Source organism: Camelina sativa, chromosome 6 (genome assembly GCF_030686135.1).
Source record: "Camelina sativa cultivar CO46 ecotype springtype chromosome 6, ASM3068613v1".
NCBI lineage: Eukaryota > Viridiplantae > Streptophyta > Magnoliopsida > Brassicales > Brassicaceae > Camelina > Camelina sativa.
In genome coordinates this window covers 28,689,094-28,714,547 of record NC_141885.1, presented here as the reverse complement: position 1 = coordinate 28,714,547, position 25,454 = coordinate 28,689,094, and the positions used below count along the sequence as shown (strand labels likewise).

The window sequence follows — 25,454 nt, the reverse complement described above, 5'->3', positions numbered from 1 at the left end:
CGTCATCTTCTTCCTGAGTTCAGTTTTTTTTTTTTTGCTTCTTCTGGATTTTAGAAGATTTCCCAATCCACCTTGAAATGAAATTAGATTAATTCTTCAACAGGGGCAACCTTCTTTTTCTTGAGAAATAAAGAATTCAACTTGTTAGATAGATAGAATTCGTGAGAAATTGGAATTTCTGATATCTTCTTCTTCTCCGATTTCATTTTGCCTTATTTTTTTTTTGTTGAAGAATTGAGGTCGGAGGGAGCTAGAGATTGGATCTATTGAATTCGATGAGAATTGGGATATGGTGATCGTTAAGACACAAAGAGGAAGGTTCCCATGGCGAGTTTTTTGGTGGGCTTCTTGTTGCCTTCGCTACTTCTCGCAGGTACCGCCTTCCTCCTTTGTATCCACATATTTGAATGATCACATTATTTTCTCTCATTTGCCTAATGAGTTTTCTCTTCTGTCACAGCCGCACTTATTAACTGGAGTGTGATATCCTTTGTTGATTTGATAGCTTTCCTCCTCGTTCACTATATTGCACCTGAAATTGGTAACACTCTTTTTCTTTTCCCTCTAATCACTTTCTCTTTGTCTTTTTATCTGATAAACAGCGCCAACCCCCAATCTTGTCTATTGCTTTATCTATATCTTGCTTCTCTTTATTTGTGTTAATTAAGGTGTCTCCTCTCTAGGATGAAAGGGAAAATAAATAAAAAACCTTAATATTCCTAGTATTCTCCGCTTTTTTTTTAATCGGCTATGGTTTATTAGCTGATGTTTACTATCTCAAACTTACATTGGACCTTGCTTTTTCACTTTGCCAGGATACCGTTTTCAGAGGAGGCATTGGCTATTATGGCCCATTTTCATCTTTTCATTTGCAGTATTTCTTGCTCAACTGGTGTACCTTCTCATCTGGGCTGCTGTAGGTCAAGACTGGGATACAGCAGAGACTGGCTGGATGAGACTTCTCGGCTTTATGATGTAACAATTATTAGTCTCATCATTTTTTACATCTTACTGCCTTTTTTTACTTATTTACTTCTTTTAGTTGATACGCTCTTTTGTTGGCTTCTGCAGATTAAACTCTTGGAGAAACCCCACTGTTATGTATTTCTTGGCTTTACAACTACTAACATCACTAGTTGCTTTAGCTGACATATATAGTAGTAGATTCGGTTTCGCTCGATGGCGGGACACATGGTGGTCCCCCTTCTCAGGAATTTTCGAACATCTAGGTTTGTTATTTATGTACTAGTCCCAGACGACTTTTCCAAATACTTCCTACCATATCAGTTTCTCATCATGTGTTCATCTGGTTCAGTAATGTCTATTTTTACGAAGAATAAGCTTCATCTGGTACCTTTTCTCTTTCCATCTTGAAGTCATTTATTTTGACATTATCTCCTTATTTATGACTCAGGAAGTCATCTTAGGGTTGCCTCCTGCTTGTTGTTACCAGCAGTTCAATTGGCAGTGGGTATCTGCAATCCATCATGGGTTTCCTTGCCATTTTTTATTGGCAGTTGTGCGGGTCTTGTGGACTGGTCCTTGACAAGCAACGTTTCAGGACTTTTCAGGTGGATAGATTATCGATTATTATGCAAAGTTTGCACTTTCCAACCCTGATTCTCTGAAATTTGGTCATTTTTTGTTTGTTAAGGTGGTGGAGAGTTCTTTATATTTACGCAGGGTGCAACATTGTCCTGCTGTACCTTTATCAACTACCAATAAACTTTTCAGATATGATTCGATGGATAGCAAGTTTTATAGGTGTATTCAGAATCTCTGTGGAAACTGAGGGCCCTGATATTTGTTCTGGTCTTTTCCTCGTGTCATTCTACATCATGGTATGTCTTTTTGCTTTTTGTCTTGGTCTACATCATCGTTAGTCTTTTGCTTTCTGTTTTGCTCTCATACAATTGTAACATGATTATATTAATGAACTGTTTCTTAAAAACAACTGTCAATATGTGGTAAGCGTGCTTCGGGTGTTGTGTATGAACACCTTATTATATCAATATATCTGTAATAGTATGGCATGACTGTCTTTTCTGCTATTGCAGCTATCATATGTGAGGTCAGACCTGGAGGATATGGACTTTATCATGTCCACAAGTGAAAATAACTTGGCAGAGCGGCTTCTTCCTCCAAAATATTCGTTTTTTATTCGAGAATCAAGGTATTCTATATAGATTTTTGTTTCGTACTGGGAGCTGTTGTGGTGTTTGACCCAGTATTTCAGTGTTTTATAAGAAGTTTTAATTTGTCTGTTTAAATTTTTTCTTACTGATATTAATTAGTTTACACGTTCTAACGGATGTTCTCTTGGCTGGGATTTACAAGATTAGTCATTTTAGATGTGTAGTACCCACACTCAACTTAATGTGTTAATTTCTTCCAAATTTTCAGGGCCGGTGTAAGGCACACCAATGTTTTACTGAGGGGAGCTGTGTTCAAGACTTTCAGTATTAATTTCTTCACATATGGTTTTCCGGTATATATTTGTATTTCTGGTATCAAAGTGTATGTATCAGCTAAAGTAACGTATTGTGTCAGAAACTCACACTCTGTTTTTTATTTGCGTTCATGATTTACAGGTCTCCCTATTTGCTCTTTCGTTCTGGAGTTTTCACTTTGCGAGCTTGTGTGCTTTTGGCCTCCTTGCATATGTTGGCTACATTATCTATGCCTTCCCGTCATTGTTCCGGTTGCACAGATTAAATGGCCTTCTTCTCGTATTTATACTCTTATGGGCTGTTAGTACGTACATATTCAATGTGGCATTTTCTTTTCTGAACACTAAGGTTGGAAAGGTAATACCTTCTCTATGTGCAATTTTTTTAGCTACCTTAAAAGAACTAAAATGGAAATTAACAACTGGTGTCATAAAATATACAGGACATGAAAATTTGGGAGATGGTCGGACTTTGGCATTACACTATACCTGGATTCTTTTTGCTTGCACAGTTTGGTTTGGGAATGTTGGTTGCGTTGGGTAATCTTGTTAACAATTCTGTTTTTCTGTACCTGTCTGAAGAGAGCTCCAGAACCTCCAATGATAGATCTTACGCTGAAGGTAATGGTCTCACATACAGTTCTGCAAAGCAAGTTATCTGATGTTTTCCAACTTCCACTTTTTTCAGAACCTAAGAAAAATGGGGAGTACTTGTATATCACGATCAGCCTATCATCTTTTCTGCATCATGTTACCTGAAACATCCAGGACAATTTAAGAGTTACCACACTATCCAAAATATATTTCAAAATGTTTTTGATATAGAATAATCATGGAAAATATTTATGTACTGTGCCATTTTGAAGGTGAAAAGCTTAAGACTGGCAAGCTTAGTTTATTTCGTGTTTATTTTAGGTGGCAATTTCAGTCTTCTGCTATTTATTCAATTTAAGAACTGTTCTTAACGGCTGAGTTATTATCAATCACAGCTGATGAAGAAACAAAGGTACTGGTCGTCGCCACCATTGCTTGGGGATTGCGGAAATGCTCGCGGGCTATTATGCTTGCACTGATTTTCCTCATTGCCATGAAACCTGGGTTTTTCCATGCTGTGTATGGTATGTTAATCCCCCTCCCATTTGCTTTTTCATGTATCTGGGTGTTTGCGAAAATTATTGTTCATGATAGTGTATCTTAATGGACTTATTTTTTCAGTTATATTCTTCCTTATGTATCTGTTGAGCCATAACATCAACAGAAAGATACGCAAGTCCTTGATTCTACTATGCGAAGTTCATTTTGCACTTTTGTACATTCTTGAGATCGACCTGGTGTCGAACTCCTTAAAGCAGAAAGGCTCTGTGAGCAAGGAAATTCTATTTCAGTTAGGTACGCTATTGTTTTTCTGTATAATTCAAGTTATAGCCTTATAGGATAAATTCACGTATCATCAGGTTCCTTTCGAAAGTTAGCTGCTAGGTGATTTTGGATCAGAAGCGACTAGGGAATAATTCTCACTTAAAAATCTCTGAATGAATTCTTGCAGGTCTCCTTAGGTCTGAAAGCTCCTGGGACTTCTTGGAGATAGCCTTGCTTGCTTGCTTCTGTGCTATCCATAATCATGGTTTTGAGGTGTTATTTTCCTTCTCAGCAATTGTACGGCATACACCAAGTCCTCCAATTGGATTTAGCATATTGAAAGCTGGTCTCAACAAATCAGTCCTCTTGTCCGTCTATTCGTCTCCATCTTCAAGTTATAGCCTGGATAATACTACTTATGGTATAGCACTTTCTTCTTGTCTTTGAAGTTAACATTTGAACGAGTGACTTATATGCGTCCTAGCTTTTACTTTAACTACAAATCCTTGCTTTCATTGTCAGCTATTTTTTCAAGTATTTTGCATGCATGCCAATTAGTTTTCCTCAAATACAGTTTCTATACCGTTAATCAAACATATCAGTGTTATGTCCTGGTCCTCATGTTATTAGCACTGTAAAATCATATCTTCTTGGCCAAGTAGTGGATCCAGTAGCAGGTGTCGACCTCATGGAATACTTTCCAGTTAATCGACTCAAGTAGTAAAAGTTCTCATCTTACCGCCATTATTTTATTGTGATAGCTTCAGGAGTAGTTTTTCAAGCTGTGAAATCTAAGTCACACATGCTGTGAACAGATTCTTCTAATTGTTTGCCGTTGTTCATATTAACTCTTTTATTTTATGCTTACGAATCACTATTAATTTCTTTACAGAGAGACATATTGCTTCATTTCTGAGTGCAATTGGGCAGAAGTTTCTGTCTATGTACCGATCATGTGGAACATACATTGCTTTCATCACTATTCTCATAAGTGTATACCTGGTCAAACCCAATTATGTATCATTTGGGTATATTTTCCTTCTCTTGCTCTGGGTTACTGGAAGACAACTGTTTGAAGAAACTAAGAGACGCTTGTGGTTCCCTTTGAAAGCATACGCAGTTTTGGTGTTTATGTTTATCTACAGCTTAAGTAGCTTTGTCAGCTTGCAGCTTTGGCTATCTAAATTCATTGATCTCTACTTTTATTTGGGTTACGACTCCAAAGCACCATTGCTGGATAATGTCTGGGAATCTCTTGCTGTGTTGATCGTGATGCAACTTTACAGCTATGAAAGGAGGCAGAGTGGACACTACATTCCAGGTCAATCTCGTTTGCTTCATCCTGGAGTTTTTGGTTTTTTTGAGAGATTTTTGGTATGGCATGGTCAGAAGGTCTTGTTCGCGGCATTGTTTTATGCATCATTGTCTCCGATTAGTGTGTTTGGATTTGTATATCTCCTTGGCCTTGTCATCTGCACAACTTTCCCAAAGTCTTCTTCAATACCGTCCAAATCATTTTTGATTTATACTGGATTTTTGGTGTCTGCGGAGTATCTTTTCCAACTGTGGGGCATGCAAGCTCAGATGTTCCCTGGGCAAAAATATGCTGAGTTGTCTTTCTACTTGGGTCTTCGAGTATATGAACCTGGATTTTGGGGTATAGAATCAGGTCTACGAGGCAAGGTGCTGGTCGTTGCTGCCTGCACTCTGCAGTATAATGTATTTCGTTGGCTAGAAAGAACACCTGGTTTAAATATCATCAAAGGAAAATATGAAGAGCCGTGTCCACTATTTGTCTCTGCAGAAGACACTACTGCAAGTGTTTCCAGTTCTAATGGTGAAAATCCATCGTCGACTGATCATGCTTCTAAATCAATGAAACAAGGCGAGGCAACGAGTAACTCATGGCCTTTCTTCTCTCCCCGTGATAGTCAGGCAGCTGATTTTTTGCACCCCAAAACTGGAGGCTCTGAAAGTGGCAGTACTAGGAGATTTTCATTTGGTCACTTTTGGGGAAGCATCAAAGAGAGTCACAGGTGGAATAGGAGGAGGATTCTTGCATTGAAGAAGGAGAGGTTTGAAACACAGAAGAATCTGTTGAAAATTTACTTGAAGTTTTGGATAGAGAATATGTTTAATCTCTATGGCCTTGAGATAAACATGATTGCACTGCTTCTTGCGAGTTTTGCTTTGCTGAATGCCATCTCCATGGTATATATTGCACTGCTTGCTGCATGTGTCCTCTTGAGAAGACGCCTAATTCAGAAACTATGGCCTGTCGTTGTTTTTCTGTTTGCATCAATTCTCGCAATTGAGTACGTCGCCACATGGAATAGCTTTTTGCCTTCAGATCAGGCCCCAATTGAAACTAGTGTGCATTGCCATGACTGCTGGAGTATTGCAGCTCTCAACTTTAAGTTTTGCCGGGAGTGTTGGCTTGGTATGACCGTTCAAACTTATTAAAGGACTTAGTGTTCTTTATGCAATAATTCTTTATTTGACAGATCCAAGAATTAGGTACTATTTGGAGAAGCTTTTTCTATTTTTTTTTTGCAGGACTGAGAGTTGACGACCCCCGGACACTTATTAGCTATTTCGTGGTATTCATGCTTGCTTGTTTCAAACTTCGGGCTGATCACATATCCAGTTTCTCAGAGTCGTCGACATATCATCAGATGAAGTCTCAAAGAAAGAACTCATTTGTCTGGAGAGATCTCTCCTTCGAGACAAAGAGCATGTGGACTGTGCTTGATTACCTGAGGCTTTATTGTTACGTCCATCTACTGGATGTTGTACTCATTCTGATTCTAATCACAGGAACTCTTGAGTATGACATTCTACATCTGGGTTATCTTGCATTTGCGCTTGTTTTTGCCCGAATGCGACTGGAAATACTGAAGAAGAAAAACAAAATATTCAGGTTTTTGCGGGTGTACAATTTTGTTCTCATCATCTTTTCTCTCGCATACCAGTCTCCCTTTGTTGGAAACTTCAATGATGGAAAATGTGAAACAGTTGATTATATATACGAGGTGATTGGATTTTACAAGTATGACTATGGATTTCGAATCACTGCAAGATCTGCTCTCGTTGAGATCATCATATTTATGCTAGTATCTCTTCAGTCCTACATGTTTTCCTCCCAGGAGTTTGATTATGTCTCGCGGTATCTTGAAGCAGAGCAAATCGGTGCTATTGTGCGGGAGCAAGAGAAGAAAGCAGCACGGAAGACCGAGCAACTGCAACAAATTCGTGAGGCTGAGGAAAAAAAACGGCAGCGGAATTTGCAGGTGGAAAAGATGAAATCTGAAATGCTGAACCTGCGGGTACAGCTTCACAGAATGAATTCTGATTCTAATTTTGGAGTTGCTTCTCCGCGCACTGAAGGTCTAAGAAGGAGAAAGAGTCCGTATCTTATTTCAGATAGTGGCGCAGCCAGTCCTGAGATTGACGGAGTGGTCCACAAGAAAGAAGAGCAGCTTATTGACGAGGATTCACTGTATCCTTTTGAAGCTCATGAGTTTCCTATGAGTACCACTCCAGAAGCACCAGATTCTCCACAGTGTTCATTTGGAGCATCTCCTTGTGAGATAACTGAAGTTCAACAGGATCTTGATGTGATGTCTATGGAACGTGAAAGAAAGGAAAAGTCTGAAGTAAAGGAGAATCCGTTGATTTCTGCAGTGCAACTCATCGGTGATGGTGTTTCTCAGGTACAATTTATTGGAAATCAGGCAGTAAATAACCTTGTGAATTTCTTAAACATCTCACCGGAAAATTCAGATACAAATGAGCAGTCTTCTGTTGATGATGAGGTGTATGATGAGATGGAAAGTCAGAAAAGAAAACACACACCTTTTGAACGGTCAGCATCTCTACAGTCTGACAGGAGTAGTGATGGCACTAGCTTTCAGATAGGAAGGATCCTTCGACATATTTGGTCTAGGATGCAGTCCAATAACGATATTGTCTGCTACTGTTGCTTCATTATTGCGTTTCTGTGGAACTTCAGTCTGCTTTCCATGGTCTATCTAGCAGCACTGTTTCTATATGCCCTCTGCGTTCACACTGGTCCTACTCACATCTTCTGGGTCATCATGCTAATGTACACAGAAATTTATATCCTGCTCCAGTATTTATACCAGATTATAATCCAGCACTGTGGTTTAAGCATTGATGCACCTCTTCTTCATGAATTGGGATTTCCAACGCAAAGAATCAAATCATCATTTGTTGTCAGCTCGTTGCCTCTGTTCCTTATTTACATCTTTACTCTCATACAGAGTGCTATAACAGTAAAGGATGGTGATTGGGTTCCTTCTGCAGATTTTACTTCACGCCGGAATGCCCGTGGTAGCCAGAAGGATCTTACAAGAATTAGCTGGAGCGAGAGAATCTATGATGTGTTCAAGAAGCTAAGAGATAGTGTCAAATTGGTGATCAGAAGCATCTGCCGATATTGGATATCTCTGACACGTGGAGCAGAATCCCCTCCTTACTTTGTTCAGGTGACAATGGATGTTCACATGTGGCCTGAAGATGGAATTCAGCCTGAAAGAATTGAATGTAGAATGAATCAGTTGCTTAGGCTTGTTCATAATGAGAGATGCGAGAAGGGAAACCCTGATCTCTGCCCTTACTCTAGCAGGGTTCATGTACAAAGTATAGAGAGGAGTACAGAGACCCCAAACGAGGCCTTAGTTGTTCTAGAGGTTGAGTATGCTTCTCCCACGAATGGGTGTTCTTCTGCAGAATGGTACAAATCACTTACCCCAGCCTCTGATGTGGCGAAAGAAATTCGTAAAGCTCAACATAGTGGACTTGTTGAAGGAACTGGATTTCCTTACCCCATTCTCTCTGTGATTGGTGGAGGAAAGAGAGAAACTGACCTCTATGCCTACATATTTGGTGCTGATCTGATCGTCTTCTTTCTGGTTGCCATTTTCTACTCATCAGTCATAAAAAATAAAAGCGAGTTTATTGATGTATATCAGCTAGAAGACCAGTTCCCATTTGACTTTGTCATTATATTAATGGTAATCCCATTCCTACAAGTTTTGTTTATCTCTTCACACCCGTTTTGTATCAGTCCCCTAACCCGATGAAACGCTTTTATGGCAGGTTATCTTCTTCCTAATTGTTGTTGATCGGGTCATCTATCTTTGCTCATTTGCGACTGGAAAAGTGGTATACTATCTCTTCAGTCTTATTCTCTTCACTTATGCAGTTACAGAGTATGCTTGGAGCATATATCCTACCCAGCAACACGCTGCTGGCTTGGCCCTCAGATTGATATTTCTTGCCAAAGCAATGTCGCTAGCTCTCCAGGCCATTCAAATCCGCTATGGACTACCTCATAAAAGCACCTTGTATCGGCAGTTTTTGACAAGTGAAGTTTCACGGATCAATTACTATGGTTACAGACTTTACCGTGCTCTTCCTTTCCTGTATGAATTGAGATGTGTACTTGACTGGTCTTGCACAGCCACATCACTGACAATGTATGACTGGCTCAAGGTATGTCGTTTGATCCCATGCATTTGTTTCTGGAACCCTCGCTATGTTCATGGATGATTCATGTTTAGTTTGAATACACTGCCAAGGGCTTAAGTTCTGTTCCTTTGCAGTTGGAAGATGTAAATGCGAGTTTGTACCTTGTCAAATGCGATACAGTTTTAAATCGAGCAACACATAAACATGGGGAGAAACAAACAAAAATGACTAAATGCTGCAACGGGATATGTCTGTTCTTCATCTTGTTATGTGTTATCTGGGCTCCTATGCTGGTAAGAATTTTCTTACAACACAACTTACTCACTGTTTTTGTAAAGTATTTTCATTTGGAGTCTTAATTATCGTTCTTGGGATGGATAGTACTCATGATGCATAGATGATTAGATGCTTATATAGTTATATGTATCGGAAAAGAAAAATTATGTGCTGGCTTTAACCAACAATTCTCAGTGATGACTTACAACTTGAGTATTTGGTGAGTCATTTGTTTGTTGGTAACGGCTTTCTCCTTCCAGATGTATAGCAGTGGAAATCCAACAAACATTGCCAATCCTATAAAAGATGCGAGCGTTCAGATTGATTTGAAAACAGTCGGTGGAAAGCTTACTTTGTACCAAACAACCTTATGCGAGAGAATCTCAGGGGATAACATTGATCTCGGGCTAGATCTCGGATCCCAAAGCTTCTTGCCAACATACAACAAAAATGACATCCAGCTGATATGCTGCCAAGCTGATGCAAGTGTTTTATGGCTTGTCCCTGACACAGTTGTGACCAGATTTATTCAGTCCCTTGACTGGGACACAGATATGGACATCACCTTTTCATGGGTTCTTAACAGAGACCGACCCAAAGGCAAAGAAACTGTAAAATATGAAAGAAGTGTCGACCCTCTGGACCTTCCAAAACGCTCTGATATACAAATGGTTCTCAACGGATCAATGGATGGATTTAGAGTGCATAATTTGTACCCAAAGTTCTTCCGTGTTACCGGTTCTGGCGATGTCAGGTCTTTCGAGGATCAGGTAAATCTTGTCTGCACAAGCCAAGAATTATATACCAGATAATGTTTCCTGTATTAGCTTATACTTCCAATATTGTAATGTTGTTGCTACAGAAGGATGAAGTGAGTGCAGACATACTCATGAACCATGCAGATTTCAAGTGGTGGTGGTCATTCCATAATCTTAAAGCTTCTGAAAATATCAGCGCTTGCGAGGGTATGGATGGACCAGTTGCTATCATAATGTCTGAGGAAACACCCCCACGTAAGTTAGCTCTTCTATTTCAATTGTTTGTTCAAGACTCATGTTTTATTAACAATAGCGGAAATATTTGCAGAGGGCTTTCTGGGTGACACCCTCAGCAAATTCAGTATATGGGGACTCTATATAACATTTGTACTAGCCGTCGGGCGATTCATCAGGCTTCAATGCTCTGACCTGCGTATGAGAATACCTTACGAGAACTTGCCTTCGTGTGACAGGTAACATCTGTAAACATTTGTTCAGGAGTTTTGCTTTTCAATGATACTCTCAATCTCTAAGAGATTAAGACCACTCACTGTTGATTGTAGATTAATAGCCATATGCGAGGATTTATATGCGGCAAGAGCAGAGGGTGAGCTTGGAGTAGAAGAAGTTCTATACTGGACGCTTGTGAAGATATATAGATCCCCGCACATGCTGCTTGAGTATACAAAGCTAGACTACGATGCTTAGGTCCAACAAGTCTGTAACAGTATAGAAACACTTTGTTATATTTGTACATACTGAGAAAATAGTTCTGAGGGATTTTTTGTTTCTTCTTCTTCTCATCATCTTTTAGTTGATTGTTGTATTGTAAGAGCGATTTATGTAGGTATGACATAGTGAAAAGAGAATTTAACTCTTAAACACACTTTTACAAAATTAATAGCACATACACAACTTTTTGCTATTGAGACACTTTATTAGTGTATAATAGACTCAAATCATCTCCTTTTGTTTCAAAATATAGGGTGTTTAGTTAAAACAGGCATATTAAAAAATATGTACTTTTAAAAAGTTTAACCAATCATAAAGAAGATTGAATAATATAATATATAAAATTAATCTTAAAGTTGCATGGAAAGTTGGAAACATCGAAACAAAAATACTTATCTAAACATACTATATTATGAAATGGAGGGAGTATATTCCAAACACTCCTATTGCTATCGCACATCTAAGATGAGATTTACTATTTACTTAAGACTTTCAGACCCCCCATCATCATCCTCCTTTTTTTTTTCTTAGTATACCAATAAAACACTTCACCTAACTCACAACAACGCAGTTTCTCTATCTAACGTAAAATACCTCCTTTCTCTCTAAAAAAAACCTAAAACCCCCTTTTTCTTCTCTCTAGCCAAAAACTATCGCACCAAGGTTGACCGACTCCGGTGGCTTCTTCAGTACCGGAGTCGGATTTCTCTCTTTAATTTTCCTTTGTTTCTTTCTTTAATCGGCGCATCCATCTTTTCTTCTTCCAACGCCATCAAATCTAGAATTTTCAGATCTAGAATTTCTAAGCTTAGATCTTCCTAACATTGGGTTCAGCTTCTTGGCTTTTGTTTTCTCCGTCAAGTTTAGCTTCAGATCTGGCCGGTTCATGGCTGAGGCAGTCCAACTGCTACTTCACTGCCTCTGATGAAGAATCTTTACTAACGCAGATCGAGATCTCCTTCCTGTTTCTCAAGAGTCGTTCTTCCTGAATGGTCTCTAGGCTTTGGTAGTGTCTTACCGCCCCTGGTAGCTCCTCCGTGAAGCAGCATAAAGGGTCCCACGGCATGTTCATTCGGTTCTAACTTGTGGTAAAGGAGATTCTTGGAAGTTAATCTGTTGTGTGTTTTTTCTTGTCTCAGATTTGTTTTAATTGTCATCTTAAGATTTAGGTTTTAAGTTTCTTTTTTTGGATCTCTTGATTCTGTTCCGGAAAGTAAAGAATAGATGTTTGTATAGTCTGTCTGTCTGGGTTATTTCCCCTTAGTTCGCTTTATTTGGTCTTAAGTCTCCAGGAGTGTTCATGTACTCGCTGACTTTAGTCTCTCGAAGGATTGTTTTCTTTGCCAACTCTTTGTATTTCACCTTGTTAGAATACTATGAATGAAATCCTATTGACGGAAAAAAAAAAACTCACAGCAACGCTCTCTCTCTATTCCAAATCCTTTGTTCTTTTCTTTTTGACTTTTTTTTTCTTTCAAAAAAATCTAAAACTAATGATTATGATATCAATTCCTAATTTAATACTACTAGATACTACATATTACTCCAATTTTAAATTACAGAGCAGTTGGTCCACATCACATATGCTTGAAATCAATACCAAAAAAAGAAAGAAAATTGTATTATGATTTATGAATGAGGAGGTCCTCCATGTCAAAATAGGCCGGGCCCCAAAGCTCTGCTGTATTACCATGCATTATTTTGGAAGTACAAAACAACCTAACCTAATTTATTAATTTGCAAGAGAAATCCATTTCAATTTAATTTCTGGGAGTTGTTAGTTTCCTTTTCCGTTAATTATTTCTCTTTAAAAAAATGCTCCCTTCTCGTCCTTTTCACAGTAGTGGTTTAACGTCCATAATAATTGTATACAAACTTTTTAATTAGTTCGTAAAAAGTATTTAAAATCTTTAAAAAATAAACGATGAGCTGATAAGCCACGTAAGCCAAGACCAATTTCCAAGAAGAAGAAGCTTGCCTCTTTTTTATAGGACGCTCTAAAAATCTCTTAAAAGCGTCCACAACCTCCTCCTCCTTACCTTGTGTGTATCATATGATTCCAAAAATTCTCTATATCTCACTTCTGAATAAAACCACCCCAACCAAAAAAAAAAGAAAGAATAAAAAGAAGAATACTATATAATTACATATATCTCTCCCTCTCTCTCTCATTCTCTTAAAGTATGTATGTACTCTCACTATTTTTAGACAATATATAAACTTAAATGCGATCGCCCTTTTCTGGCTAGCAGCTGATATCATGTTGAACCTCATTAGTTTCCTCCGACGTCGACTCCGGAAAGACAGAATATCCGTCAACCACCACCGCTCTCGTGATGGCTCCACCGTGGGTTCCCCTGAAAGCCGCCATCATCATGTGTTTTCATCCGCAGCCGCCATCCACCCAAACCCGGAGAAAGCCATCACAGTGGCCACCTTCAACGCTGCTATGTTCTCCATGGCTCCCGCCGTTCCCAACAACACGGGTTTGCTGCCACTCCGCTCCAAGTCATCCGTTGACCGCCCCAAGAGCATACTCAAGCCCATGAGCCCCGCCTCCTCCCCTTCTCATCATGACTCCAGAAAACAACAACAACTGAGGTTTGCCAAATCCAGGCTAAGGAGGGTCTCCATAAATCTCCCCGACAACGAGATCAGCCGCCAGCTCAGCTTCCGGGAGGATCCTCAGCACTCTCCCCTCAGGGCTGCTTCTCTCTCTTTCTCCGGAGAGATCGGTCTCCGGAGCACCAGAACGGCTCTGGAAGTGCTGAGGGAGCTAGACGCAGACGTGCTGGCTCTGCAAGACGTCAAGGCCGACGAGGCTGACCAAATGCGACCACTCTCGGATCTCGCCGCCGCGCTGGGGATGAATTACGTCTTCGCCGAGAGCTGGGCGCCCGAGTACGGCAACGCCATTCTCTCCAAGTGGCCCATCAAAAACTCTAATGTTCTGAGAATCTTCGACGACACTGATTTCAGGTTTATATACATATATTAATAACTAACTCCTCTCTTCTTTATCAACTAAAGCAAAGAAAACAAAACTAGCTAGCTCCTCTGTTTCTCTTTTGTAACCTTTAAAAAAAAAAAAAATGGAGTCAAAGATAATATAACTACGTACGTAGTATTAGTTACCTTACCTCCTAATAAGAAGCTAGTAGTAATTAGATTAAGGATAGATAAGAAATATTGTGGGTTCAATCCAAATCTTTCTTTTATCTAAAATTTTTATATTATAAATTGATTATGATGTGCGGCGACTTTTGTACCAATAAGAACCTAGTAGTCATGGTCGTCTCGTGAGAGTATCAAATACATTACAAACACGTATAAACAATGCACACTCAGTTTTTTTTTTTTTTCCTGTGAATTGACTCTCATAACAGCTGTATATTCTTAGGGACAGCTTCGAATGTCAATACATATACTTTTGTCTGAATTTTTATTATTGTTTTTTTTTTTGTAATTTTTTTTTATTATTGTTATTTTTGGTATAAAGATATCTCATGGCCGGGGCTCCTGTGACATATTTTCTTGGCAAATTTCTTTCTTTCTACCAAATTCACAATAAATAAATGTCTTTTTCTATAAAATTAATTAATTTTAATCAAAATGGTGGCAGACAGAGAAAAAGGTGGTGGTATTATTTGCGTGTTAGTTAGTATAAATTTTGTTTTTCCTGTAAGAAAGATACCTAGCTTAGCTAGTGCGTACGCGTTCGATTTTGTTGCCCCTTAATTGATAATTATATTTTTTATTAGGGTTCATTGACTGATATTTTGATTATAGGAACGTGTTGAAGGCGAGCATAGTTGTTCCGGGGAGCGGGGAAGTGGAATTTCACTGTACTCATCTTGATCACTTGGACGAGAAGTGGAGAATGAAGCAAGTCGATGCTATTATCCGATCTACCAACGTACCTCACATACTCGCTGGTGCTCTCAATTCTCTCGACGAATCCGATTACTCCCCTGAGAGATGGACCGACATCGTCAAGGTATGTATTTGTTGTATACATTATCATTAGCAATATATATTATGCATATATAATTTTAAGCTGTTCGTTCGTTTAATTTCAATGAATCAATTTAATATATATATATATATATATATATAGTACTACGAAGAGATGGGTAAGCCGATACCAAAAGCGCAAGTGATGAGATTCTTAAAGAGCAAAGAATACACTGACGCTAAGGACTTTGCTGGAGAATGCGAATCTGTGGTTGTGGTCGCCAAAGGCCAAAGTTAGTGAGCGTGCCGTCAAACAACTGCGCTGTTAGTTTCTTATCTTGGTTAATTTAATTAGAGTCTTAATCACCGATGAAACGTATGACAGGTGTACAAGGGACATGCAAGTACGGGACACGCGTTGACTACATACTTGCTTCCTCGGACTCACCGTACCAGTTCGTGCCAGGGTCATATTCGGTGTTGTCTTCAAAAGGAACCTCGGACCATCACATAGTGAAAGTCGATGTTGTCAAAGCTAGATCGATCAACGTCGACGAGCAACGACCGATTAGACCCAAACAGCAGAGAGTTTCAACGACTATGCATTATAATAACTCGTCTCTAACAAAGGCCTCGTGGAGGACGCATTACTATAAGGCGTGAACAATCTCTAGACCATATATATATACTACAAAACGTTTACATTACACGTACGTTTTTTTTTGGAATGCTTATTAACACAATTTGAGATCCGTGTATCATAGCTACGGATGTCTCTGTGCTGGACCATGAAGTCTGATTTACTTTCGCCTAGCTATTTTTTTTTTGTTTTTTTTACATTCTTTTGGTCTGTTTTAATGTTGGCTTGTTTAACCGATACGTATTATTGTATGCATTGAGTGAATAAAAACTCTTCCTTACTTTTATCATTTTTTAGTTTCTCAGTAATGAAGATTAACTTTCTTTAATAAATTGACGGAAAAGGAAGAAGAAATGGTCCAAGTTGGTGAGTTGGTAAGATAGGACTTTGAAGCAAGTCCTTAATTTGCCATAACTGTGACTCGAGTTTCTATACGGCCTCGAGCTAAGTTAACTTCATTCGCAGGCTACACAACTGTAACATGATTTTATAGATAAATGTCCTTTATTTGTAGAGGCAAAATAGATATAACTATTTTTATCGATCGTGTAAATAAATCTCAAACCATGTAGTTGTACTTGTAGGTGCAAATATATTAAAGAAATTACTACACCGAGTAATGGATGACTGAATACTGGGGACAATAAAGATGAAAAATAAATCTCTCCACATCTGATACTAGTATAGGAAAGCAATAATAATGAATCGGCCGGGTAATACGAGTACTCTTGAAGAGTCTTCTCAGAGGCGGCAGAGGTAATAAGAAGGTAAGGTTTTAATTTCTTTGAATATACATTCTCTCTTTTGTTAGCAACGATCGAGAAGACTCTTGCAATGAAAGATTACAGAGGATATAGGAACTATGGAAAACATCAAAATCTAAGGATCCGCCTTTTGAACTCGAAAGTGCGTATTAATAAGACAATTAATAGAAAGCGAGAGAGAGAGAGAGAGAGCGATTGATAACAATTCATTAAAAAGCAAAGAGGTTCAAGATTGCTACTTTAGGTCCCAATTGTTAATAGATAAGAGAACACCTAGTAAAAATAACATCCTGTGGACTATGGATTGACCACAGCTTGGATCTGCTCCAGTGTCTTCCCTTTCGTTTCAGGCACGATGACAATGACGAAGACGATGGCCAGGGCGTTAATGGCAGCGTAAATGATGAAAGTTCCTGCAGCAACATATATTGTCTTCAGTGTTTGAGGATTGGCAGGGAAATCTGAGATTAAAGTAAATATGATTTGAGAGAGAGACAGAGAGTTACCGTACCGTAAGAGCTCCAGGACATGAGGAAGTTGAAAGTGTAAGAAACGGCCCACGCTCCAAACCAATTCACCAGCGTCGCCATGCCTCCTGCTACTCCTTTTATGTTTATGGGAAATATCTACAACAGTCGGAATTGGTTTATTAAATATCTGGTATATATCAAGTAAGAAGTAATGTATAAAGTCCCTCTCAGGGATGACAACATTTAATTACCTCAGACATGACCACCCACGGCATTGCTCCCATTCCTGCTGAGAACGATCCTATGTACACCTGTTCTCACCCCACCCCACCATTTTACTTTTGGTGCTTGCTAATTAACAAATCAATTTGTGTTGCTGAAAAAATCACTTACCATTATACCAACAACAGCCAGGACCGGGACTGCTTCCTGTGCCAAGTTGTGAACCTTGAGATAGAATGAGACTGCTGTGATCAAACAACCTACCACTAAACCTGTCGCAGAAACCTGCCACAAGTCATTCGAGTTAGTTATGTTCTGTTATGTTATGATCCTCTCTGCCAACGGCTTTTGAAGGCTCTTTTTTATATATATACCAGTAGCAACGGCTTTCTTCCGGCTCTGTCAACTATTGGTGCATTAAGCGCAGTGATTACCACCTGGTTTGGTTTGCGGAGAAATTAAAAACAAAAAAAAAAGAGAGTAAGAATCATTTTGTATACTATAAATTTTAGTAGACAAATAATAAAGTGGGGGAACCTGAAGCACAGCATATATTATCATCCCAAGTCTTGTGGGGAAACCTGACGACGACACAAAATATATGGCTGATTAGATGATACAGGTTAATATATAATTCAAGAATCTCTATGTATTAATTAATATTATTACCTGCTTGCTCAAATATCGAGCTCGTGTAAAAACATATTCCGTTGATTCCTCCAAACTGCTGAAACACCATCAACCCGAATGCTATCTGCTCCAACAAAGCATGCAAATTGGTGATTTGAAATCGTGGCCAAATAATTAAGATTTGATATTTAATTATGGTGAAAGAAAGCGTGTGTGTGTTACAAGAACAGAGCGTATGTATCTCCTCTGAAACAAATCCAGCATCTTAGCTTTCGGTAGCCTTTCCAGAGTTTCGATATAATCCTGTCAAGAAAATCATTGAGATATATATATATATATATATATGGTGAAATGAAAGGATTGTTGCAATAACAGAGCTTTTTTATTTATCTTAATTATTTCATCAAATTATGATGAGATTCAAGAAGACAAGAATGAAGATTCCAAAACCTGAATCTCTGCTGCCTCCTGCGAAATATCAGCCTTCTCCCCACGGAGCTTCCTCAGCGCAGCTTCAAACTCCGCATCACGCCCCATCTTTGCCTATAATAACACATGCATGTACGACTAAATTTCACAAGAAAAGATGCATGTGCGTGCTTTTTTATTTTAAGGTGCCTTCTTACCAGCCATCTTGGAGACTCAGGGATTAAAAAGAGGCCAAGAAAGGATGCAGCGCATGGGATGATTCCTGTAGTCACATTGCACATTATTACATCACATGGAGTCCTACTTACTACTTAGGGAGCACATAGATTCCGTACCTATTAATGCTAACACCCTCCACGTCACTAGTGTGCCTATAATGAAGGAAACCGACACTCCAGTGCAGATCAGAATCTGCAACACAAGAGGGTAACTTGGATTCAGAGTTCCCTAACACAATAAGGGAGACGACGACACAAAAGATCTTCTTTACCTGATTCAGTGTGGTTAGAGCCCCTCGGAAGGTTTTTGGTGCAATTTCTGCTATAAATATTGGTACCTACCATCACCTTATTAATTATTAGCATGGATATATATAGCTAGATGTTGAACAAATAATATATCAACTTAAGGGGGCTCACCACATAGGAGAATGCTCCCATTCCATATCCCGTTGCCAGTCTTCCGAGGTCCAGAGTCACTACTCCCTTTTGATTGAGACACCATTTAACAGAAAGAGAGATACATTAGGCAAAGAATATATATATATATATATATATATATATATATATATATATAAGAGCCGCGTAGGCACTTTTTGGGATCATGAGTAAGACCTTGGCAAAGAAGATTGCTAGCCACCCGACTACACAAAATGCAGAAGAAACTCTCATCGCCTGAGTACAAATCCACCACAAGTAAGTAGGCATATAGTCAACAACAACACAATTAAAGGCGGCTATGGTAAAAAGTTCACTTACCCCCTTTCTTCCAACTAAATCAGCTATAGGCCCGCTTGTTATAGCCCCAATCATTGCGCCAAAAGTTAGTAAAGAGCCAAAGAGTGAAAACTGCGGAATCCAAGGTAGAGAAAAGTAAGCAAGTTTCAGTGATCAGTTGAAGCTTTACATTCTTTCCTTGAAGGATTATGTATGTACCTCAGCTATAGTCAGTGAAAGGTCATTCCTAATTGCAGCTTGAGTAGGTGAAGAGAACCCCGCCTGAATCAAAACCAATTTTTAGTATAAAGTTCATCAGCTAGCTGAGAGGCCTTTTTAGACCAGTTGGTGATCTTCCATGGATCTAGCTAGGTTCACTTACACAAGAGCCAAACGCAAAAGAACCACAGACCGCAACAAATGTGCTGAGATAAACCATCCACGGCTGCTCCGGTTTTGATCCAGCCATATCCTTGTGCACCAATGGTTCTCTGACGCCATCACTAGCCTTCGACATCTTCATGTATTATTATGTATCTCCCTTGTGGACTAGTACTAACTCAAAACTGCAAAAGAGACGAAGCCTGAAGCAAAAGTTGAGTAAGGAGACAGAAACATACAAAAGAAGAGCAAACTGGAAAAGGGGAGGACGAGATTTAAAGATAACTTTTTTATAGGTAATAGTGACCATTTAGGCAAGAAAGCTTTGTGGGATTTGCTACCAAAAGATGAAAGCTGTTTTCTGTCTTTTTCCTAAATAAATATAAGAGCAAACATGGAATAAAATCCAAAATTTGGGTCTCATTTTGTGTGTGATAACCATTAGATTAGAATATAGCTAATGACCATGTTGAGCCACTTGGGGAAGTTCAAACAAAACTTGAGTACATAAACTAATATCCATATCCATTAAACGAATACTCTGTGTACTAACAAACATAATCTGTAAGATACATACTACTAAATGTCTTACAAAAAGTAAATCTGAATACGCAAATGCATTCAAACACATGCTTTTAGTGGCTGGCGTGGATTGGACAGAGACAGACACGTGATGTCTTTGGCCTCTTGTCAAAAACTTGATCTCAGTTTTTTTCTGGGAATCCTATGAATTCATCCAAGAAAACAGAAAATATCAGGCAGAGATTCAGATCTATCTTCTTTATTCTTTCTTGTTCACATCCGAACACGTGACTGTTAATGATATAGCGATCCTACTTGCTTATGAGTTATGTAACTCGATCGATCCTTGAAGATAAAATTCGTAGAAAAACATAAAAGAAGAATTAAAGATAAACCACCAGCAAAATTTGATTGTTATGACGGTAGCGGAGGGGAATACACCGGAGAGAATCAATGAAAATGCTGTACGTGTATATATCTCATCAGGGACCTCCGTATCTTTCGTGTCTTACTTTTTCTATCAAGCTTTTGTCGCCTTACGTTTGATATTTCTCAGCCTAATTCAAGAACCTGTGTATAGCATCCGATAAAAAAAGTTCAAAAATGTTACAACGGGTGACTTTATTGGAACAACAGTCTAAATACTACTATACATAAGTGACATTAGCACAAAAAAATGAAATGAAATGAATGCACACTAAACTAATATCTACAAAAGACAGAATATATAAATCTCAGAGCTAGAGGTTACATATTTGTGTTCCCAGAGGGTCCAATATCATCACCTCCGAAGGAGAAGGCCTGATATCCCGTGGGGCTAGTGAGCTTCCCTGAGCCGCTGCTGCTACTAACAGAGCGGTCAATCTCATCCCTACAAGCCACCAGAGGGATTGGGCGTTGAGGTATAGAGATTACAGTGAACTCATTACTCTCCAGCATTTTCACCACTTGATCCATTGTCGGTCTTGCGTGGAGCTGAGGGTGAGAGCACAGCACCGCTATCAGCACATACTTCTCCAGAACCTCTGGAGGTCCCTTCTCTGGCATCCCGTCCTCCACCAAGTCCAGTGTCCTGCCTTCTCTCACCAGCGACCACGCCCAGTCTGCCACTGACACAGGCTGACCCTCCTCGTCTGTCACGATCGCCTTTCTTCTGCTCAGAAGCTCCAGAAGCACTACCCCAAAGCTGTACACATCGCTTTTCTCTGTCAGCTGCCCGTAGAGTGCGTACTCTGGCGCCACATATCCCATTGTGCCGGCCACCCGGGTGCTCATATGCGTCATTCCTTCGGGGTTGAACTTGGCAAGCCCGAAATCCGCAACCTTGGCCTCGAATCTCTCGTCCAAGAGAATGTTGCTGGCCTTGATGTCCCTGTGGATAATGGAAGGCTGTGCGCCGTAGTGAAGATAAGCGAGACCTCTGGCCATGCCAAGTGCGATCCTCTGCCTTAAGGGCCAGGGAAGCTGAGCCTCCTTCAAGTCTCCAAAGAGATGGTCGTGAAGACTACCGTTAGTGACAAGATCGCACACAATGATCCTCTGGTGGCCTTCGTAAGGGGTGGTTGCTGTACAGTAGCCTCTGAGGGCCAGGAGATTAACGTGGCGTATGCTGGCGATGACCTCGACCTCATGAGCGAAGTTCTCGTCCCCTGTAGCCGAGCAGTTCTTGAACCTCTTAAAAGCGACCTGGGTGGCGTCGGGCAAGACCCCTTTGTAGACGTTACCGTAACCTCCCCTGCCAATGATGTTGTGGCGTGAGAAATTGTTGGTGGCTTTCTTGATCTCTTCGAAGCTGAATTTGACAAGAGTGGTGCTCTCGCTCATGGAATCTAGCCTAGACTGAGTAGGCTTGAAAAGTATCTTCTTCTTCTTCTTCCTCTTCTTGAGCCGCCGGGAGTACCAGAACCACCAAGCGGTGATAACCAAAGCAGAGGCGACGAGAGAGACAGACAAGGAAACTGCAATTTTGAGCTTCTTACGACCACCGGAGGATGAGGAAGAGGAGGAGGAGGCGTAATCGAGCTGAAACAAGCATTTGGCGGTGCCAGAGTCGGTGGGACCGTAGGGATTGGCGAAAGCAGCGGCGTAAATAGAGGGGAAGGAAGCACAGTCGGAGACATTGTTGCCGAGGGAAGGTCCGGAGAGGTAGGCCTGAAAGGCGGAGAGGCTCTGAGTGCAGGAGGCGCAAGGGGTATTGCTCTGGAGAGAGGTGTTACAGCGGATGAAGGTGGTGGTGAGGGAGGAATTAGGGATGAGGGATTCGAAGCGAGACCTGGTGGTGATGTTCATGCATCCCTGAGAGATCCAGGGCGTCTTGAAACCACACTTTGATCGGACATCGAAGCCAGGGAGAAAATCGGAGATGTTAGACTGAAGAGCATCCCAGCAGGAGGCGGCAGAAGCAGCGGGAGGGAGGAAGGAACCAGTCTCACGGAGATGGTGAGAGTAAAGGAGCCGCAGCCCTTGGAGTAGGTACTGGCATGTGTTTGGGCCATCCGGTTCTGGACGCCGGAACGGTTGGAGGATGGAAAAGTCCAAAGGACACGACGAAGAAGAAGAAGAAGACGAGTTCTTCTTCTGAGCGGCCACGAAAGACGAGGAGGAGGAGGAGGAGGAGGAGAAGAAGAAGAGGACCAAGACGACGACGGCGATTCCACCACGAAGAAGCAACATCTATCTATACAAAATCTTCTTCTCGCCCTGGCAATTGGCAAAGCAGACGAAGAAGAAAAAGATTATTTACTGTACTAATTTATTTGATTTGACGGCCCCCAAAAGAGAGAGATTTTTTTTTTGACAGAGTCTTTCTTCCTTCTATTTCTCTAATTATTATTAGTCTTCTAAATTAATGTCTAATCCAATCTTATTTTTTAGTCCCACCCACCTAAAAGACATTATGAGTCTTTCTTTCTTCACATACGTGTATAATAATCTTCGTTTTATTCATTGACCAACAAAAAAAAAAAAAAATTAACCCCAAATAGCTTAAATAATCTTCTTCTGGTAAGGGGTCCGTCAATTATCTCTCCGGCACTAAAATAAAAGAAGTTGCATGAGAACTTTCCTATCACTTTCTTCCTTGATATATTATATTATTTATTCAATGGGTTGGGTGGGTCGTCTCAGTGCGCTAGCTAATCTAATCTGATGAGTGATAATATTAATTATTCTTTGATTGGAAGCCCCTGAAAAGGTCTTACTTTCCCATTTCTGTTTCGTATTTTGCAAGCCTAATTGCAAGAAAAAAGAGTAGCTATATGGGCCTAAAAACTGAAAAGTCCAAAACAAGCAGTTTGAGACCCATTAGAACGGAAAATGGGCCGAACCCTCGAGGAACAAACTCTCTCTCGCGTCGCCGGTTCGAACAACCAACGGTGGATGGAAGAAGAAGAAGAAGAAGCATACTGTATGTCGCGACTGGGGATCTCGATCTCTCAATCTCTCAATCACTCAATCTCCATGAAGAAGCGCATGTGGAGAATCTCACTGATTACCCAAATCTCTGATCTGCTGTGCCTATCTCGCGGCTCTTCTTCAACCTTGAAGACTCTGACCCCATTCTCCTTTACCCTCTTCAGGTCCCCTATACACCCTCCCTTCCATCAATCCTCTGATTTTACTTCCGGCTTGAAACACCAATTGTTGCGCTACTCCCACGATTCCGATAAGGTTGCTACTGTTTTGGAGTCAACCAAAATCCAAGGCGCCGCATTTGTTGAGCTCCTCCGCCAGTTACGTCCGTGGCCCGTTTTGTCTCAAGTGGTAAAGCTTTTGACTCTCGCTCTATGTATTCGAATTCAGGAACAAACCCCCGCCGCTCTCTTGTTTTAATCCTTTTTTTTTTTTTTTTTTTGCTGCTGTGTGGTGGTGCCTTGCAGGTCTTCGACTGGAGAAGAAACAAGGCACTACGCGATGGGGTTCCTATGACTGCTGATGAATACGCCAAGGGTATTACTATTTCTGGTAGATTGAAGAATGTGGATATGGCCCTTTCCTTGTTTGACGAGTCTGCAAAGACAACCTCCGTCTACAATGCTTTGATGGGTGCTTACATGTGGAATGGTTTGGCTGATCAATGCAAGCAGCTCTTCCTTGACTTGGAAGCTCAAGAAGAGCACTCTACCCCATCAGTCTCAACTTATAACATCCTCATTTCAGTTTATGGCCGTTTGCTTATGGTTGATCGAATGGAAGCAGTTTTCCTCCAGCTTCAACAGCTCAAAATCCTTCCCGATTCCAGCACCTACAACAACTTGATCGCTGGGTATATCTATGCTTGGAGTTGGGATAAGATGGAAGCAACTTTTCAGATCATGAAGAATGGCGGCCTCGTTGAGCCTACCCTTGCCACTTACTTGCTGATGCTCAGAGGGTATGCAAACTCTGGTAATCTGATTCGGATGGAGGAAATGTATCAAGCTGTGCAGCGTCACGTTGACAGGAATGAGATTAAGTTGCTCGAGTCCATGATATGTGCATACTTCAGGAGTTCAGACAAGGATAGGATCAGAAAAATCAAGACTTTATCCAAGCTTATTCCCAAGAAAAGTTACAAGCCTTGGTTGTATGTGCTCTTGATACAGCTCTATGGACAAGATGATAATCTACACGCCATGGAGAACTTCATAGACCAGGCTATTACAAAAGGGCTCCAGATAGAGACAGATGGGATCATGAGATCGATTGTGGCAAATTACTTCAGGTGCAATGCGGTAGATAAGCTTGCCAAGTTCGTGCAGCGTGCTCACTCTGCTGGATGGAAAATGAGCAGGTCGATGTTCCATGGCTTAATGCTCATGTATGGATCTCAAAAGCGTTTTAAAGAGATGGAAAATGCGCTCTCTGAAATGGAAAGTTTTAACATAAGCCGGTCAAAGAAGACTCTTTGCATTCTACATAGAGTATACGCAACGCATGGACAGGAACATAAGGTCAATCAAGTCGCAGGAATGATGTTAAAGCATGGCCATGATTTCCCACGAGACTACCTGAAGCTATAAGTGTCCCTGCATCACGAACGATGCAGCAATTTTCAGAACCTCATTGTTGACTTCACATACCATGCACATTAGCTCAGCTGGGCCAGTATAATGAACCTATAAGAATTAGAGTAGGAATTATGGGAAAATAGGCAGAATTCAGAAGACAGAATTGAAATGTTGGAAGGATTGTCTGCAAGGAATTATTAAACCATTGTTGAAAAAAGAAGTTAATAAGTCTCCATTGGCAGATGTTTATTGGTTTGTACAGTGTAAGTTGCTATTTTGTCATTGTCTCTCTCTGTTGATAGGGATCAAACAGCTTCCTTGCTTGCTTGATTTTTTTCATTAATACAACAAATAATAGTCTTTGTGAGAATCCTTGCTTGTCAAGCTGGGAAGAGCATTCTCCAGTTATTACATACAACATTACAAAATTCGCATCAAATATTTTGGTTGCA

General features: G+C 40.2%; 5 protein-coding genes across 10 annotated transcripts; 3 read left to right on the top strand and 2 right to left on the bottom strand.

Moving 5' to 3' along the window:
* Positions 1-232: 232 nt before the first annotated feature.
* LOC104773942 (piezo-type mechanosensitive ion channel homolog) lies at positions 233-11,260 on the top strand. Its single transcript, XM_087455466.1, has 21 exons — positions 233-373; positions 461-541; positions 816-975; positions 1,072-1,229; positions 1,415-1,571; positions 1,655-1,841; positions 2,058-2,173; positions 2,404-2,488; positions 2,592-2,807; positions 2,893-3,070; positions 3,439-3,567; positions 3,665-3,838; positions 3,996-4,229; positions 4,701-6,248; positions 6,365-8,844; positions 8,930-9,325; positions 9,436-9,594; positions 9,838-10,347; positions 10,440-10,590; positions 10,664-10,808; positions 10,899-11,260. Exons 1-21 carry the CDS (start codon positions 325-327, stop codon positions 11,041-11,043), a joined length of 7,458 nt encoding a protein of 2,485 aa, XP_087311592.1. The 5' UTR covers positions 233-324; the 3' UTR covers positions 11,044-11,260.
* A 1,748-nt stretch (positions 11,261-13,008) lies between these two features.
* Positions 13,009-15,950, top strand: LOC104773943 (uncharacterized). 3 transcript variants are annotated; one of them, XM_087455463.1, is made up of 4 exons: positions 13,009-14,046; positions 14,857-15,064; positions 15,185-15,314; positions 15,407-15,950. In XM_087455463.1, exons 1-4 carry the CDS (start codon positions 13,328-13,330, stop codon positions 15,682-15,684), a joined length of 1,335 nt encoding a protein of 444 aa, XP_087311589.1. In that variant the 5' UTR covers positions 13,009-13,327; the 3' UTR covers positions 15,685-15,950. The 3 variants fall into 3 exon arrangements, with proteins under 3 accessions (XP_087311589.1, XP_087311590.1, XP_087311591.1); XM_087455465.1 differs by lacking the exon at positions 13,009-14,046 and adding an exon at positions 14,518-14,701; XM_087455464.1 differs by lacking the exon at positions 15,185-15,314 and having other exon boundaries at positions 13,063-14,046.
* A 664-nt stretch (positions 15,951-16,614) lies between these two features.
* Positions 16,615-20,584, bottom strand: LOC104783391 (sugar transporter ERD6-like 7). 3 transcript variants are annotated; one of them, XM_087455457.1, is made up of 19 exons: positions 20,413-20,584; positions 20,085-20,216; positions 19,494-19,695; positions 19,331-19,393; positions 19,154-19,243; positions 19,010-19,069; positions 18,815-18,880; positions 18,667-18,732; positions 18,512-18,587; positions 18,374-18,438; positions 18,198-18,290; positions 17,970-18,050; positions 17,787-17,871; positions 17,655-17,698; positions 17,492-17,554; positions 17,289-17,402; positions 17,147-17,206; positions 16,937-17,051; positions 16,615-16,838 (listed from the first exon to the last, which is right to left on the bottom strand). In XM_087455457.1, the coding sequence occupies exons 3-19, from the start codon at positions 19,632-19,634 to the stop codon at positions 16,723-16,725; spliced, it is 1,398 nt and encodes a 465-aa protein (XP_087311583.1). In that variant the 5' UTR covers positions 19,635-19,695; positions 20,085-20,216; positions 20,413-20,584; the 3' UTR covers positions 16,615-16,722. The 3 variants fall into 3 exon arrangements, with proteins under 3 accessions (XP_087311583.1, XP_087311584.1, XP_087311585.1); XM_087455458.1 differs by lacking the exon at positions 20,085-20,216 and having other exon boundaries at positions 20,413-20,553; XM_087455459.1 differs by lacking the exons at positions 20,085-20,216; positions 20,413-20,584 and adding an exon at positions 19,779-19,982.
* Positions 19,997-23,146, bottom strand: LOC104793789 (putative LRR receptor-like serine/threonine-protein kinase RKF3). 2 transcript variants are annotated; one of them, XM_087455455.1, is made up of 3 exons: positions 20,800-23,146; positions 20,413-20,584; positions 19,997-20,216 (listed from the first exon to the last, which is right to left on the bottom strand). In XM_087455455.1, exons 1-2 carry the CDS (start codon positions 22,685-22,687, stop codon positions 20,577-20,579), a joined length of 1,896 nt encoding a protein of 631 aa, XP_087311581.1. In that variant the 5' UTR covers positions 22,688-23,146; the 3' UTR covers positions 19,997-20,216; positions 20,413-20,576. The 2 variants fall into 2 exon arrangements, with proteins under 2 accessions (XP_087311581.1, XP_087311580.1); XM_087455454.1 differs by having other exon boundaries at positions 20,766-23,019.
* On the top strand, positions 23,142-25,372 carry LOC104699507 (pentatricopeptide repeat-containing protein At2g48000-like). The gene is made up of 2 exons (XM_087455456.1): positions 23,142-23,776; positions 23,893-25,372. The coding sequence occupies exons 1-2, from the start codon at positions 23,330-23,332 to the stop codon at positions 25,012-25,014; spliced, it is 1,569 nt and encodes a 522-aa protein (XP_087311582.1). The 5' UTR covers positions 23,142-23,329; the 3' UTR covers positions 25,015-25,372.
* Positions 25,373-25,454: the final 82 nt, after the last annotated feature.

What these genes read in the sequence shown, in the direction of transcription:
- LOC104773942 (XM_087455466.1), top strand. Translation starts at nt 325, where the DNA reads ATGGCGAGTTTTTTGGTGGGCTTCTTGTTGCCTTCGCTACTTCTCGCA. An exon ending in AGACTTCTCGGCTTTATGAT is followed by an intron (nt 976 to 1,071) that starts GTAACAATTATT and finishes TGGCTTCTGCAG; the next exon opens with ATTAAACTCTTGGAGAAACC. An exon ending in TCAGGTCTTTCGAGGATCAG is followed by an intron (nt 10,348 to 10,439) that starts GTAAATCTTGTC and finishes TTGTTGCTACAG; the next exon opens with AAGGATGAAGTGAGTGCAGA.
- LOC104773943 (XM_087455463.1), top strand. Translation starts at nt 13,328, where the DNA reads ATGTTGAACCTCATTAGTTTCCTCCGACGTCGACTCCGGAAAGACAGA. An exon ending in GATGGACCGACATCGTCAAG is followed by an intron (nt 15,065 to 15,184) that starts GTATGTATTTGT and finishes ATATATATATAG; the next exon opens with TACTACGAAGAGATGGGTAA. An exon ending in TGTGGTCGCCAAAGGCCAAA is followed by an intron (nt 15,315 to 15,406) that starts GTTAGTGAGCGT and finishes AACGTATGACAG; the next exon opens with GTGTACAAGGGACATGCAAG.
- LOC104783391 (XM_087455457.1), bottom strand. Translation starts at nt 19,634, where the DNA reads ATGAAGATGTCGAAGGCTAGTGATGGCGTCAGAGAACCATTGGTGCAC. An exon ending in ATTTAGTTGGAAGAAAGGGG is followed by an intron (nt 19,070 to 19,153) that starts GTAAGTGAACTT and finishes ATTTGTACTCAG; the next exon opens with GCGATGAGAGTTTCTTCTGC. An exon ending in CTCGATATTTGAGCAAGCAG is followed by an intron (nt 17,699 to 17,786) that starts GTAATAATATTA and finishes TGTCGTCGTCAG; the next exon opens with GTTTCCCCACAAGACTTGGG.
- LOC104793789 (XM_087455454.1), bottom strand. Translation starts at nt 22,687, where the DNA reads ATGTTGCTTCTTCGTGGTGGAATCGCCGTCGTCGTCTTGGTCCTCTTC.
- LOC104699507 (XM_087455456.1), top strand. Translation starts at nt 23,330, where the DNA reads ATGGGCCGAACCCTCGAGGAACAAACTCTCTCTCGCGTCGCCGGTTCG. An exon ending in GGCCCGTTTTGTCTCAAGTG is followed by an intron (nt 23,777 to 23,892) that starts GTAAAGCTTTTG and finishes GGTGCCTTGCAG; the next exon opens with GTCTTCGACTGGAGAAGAAA.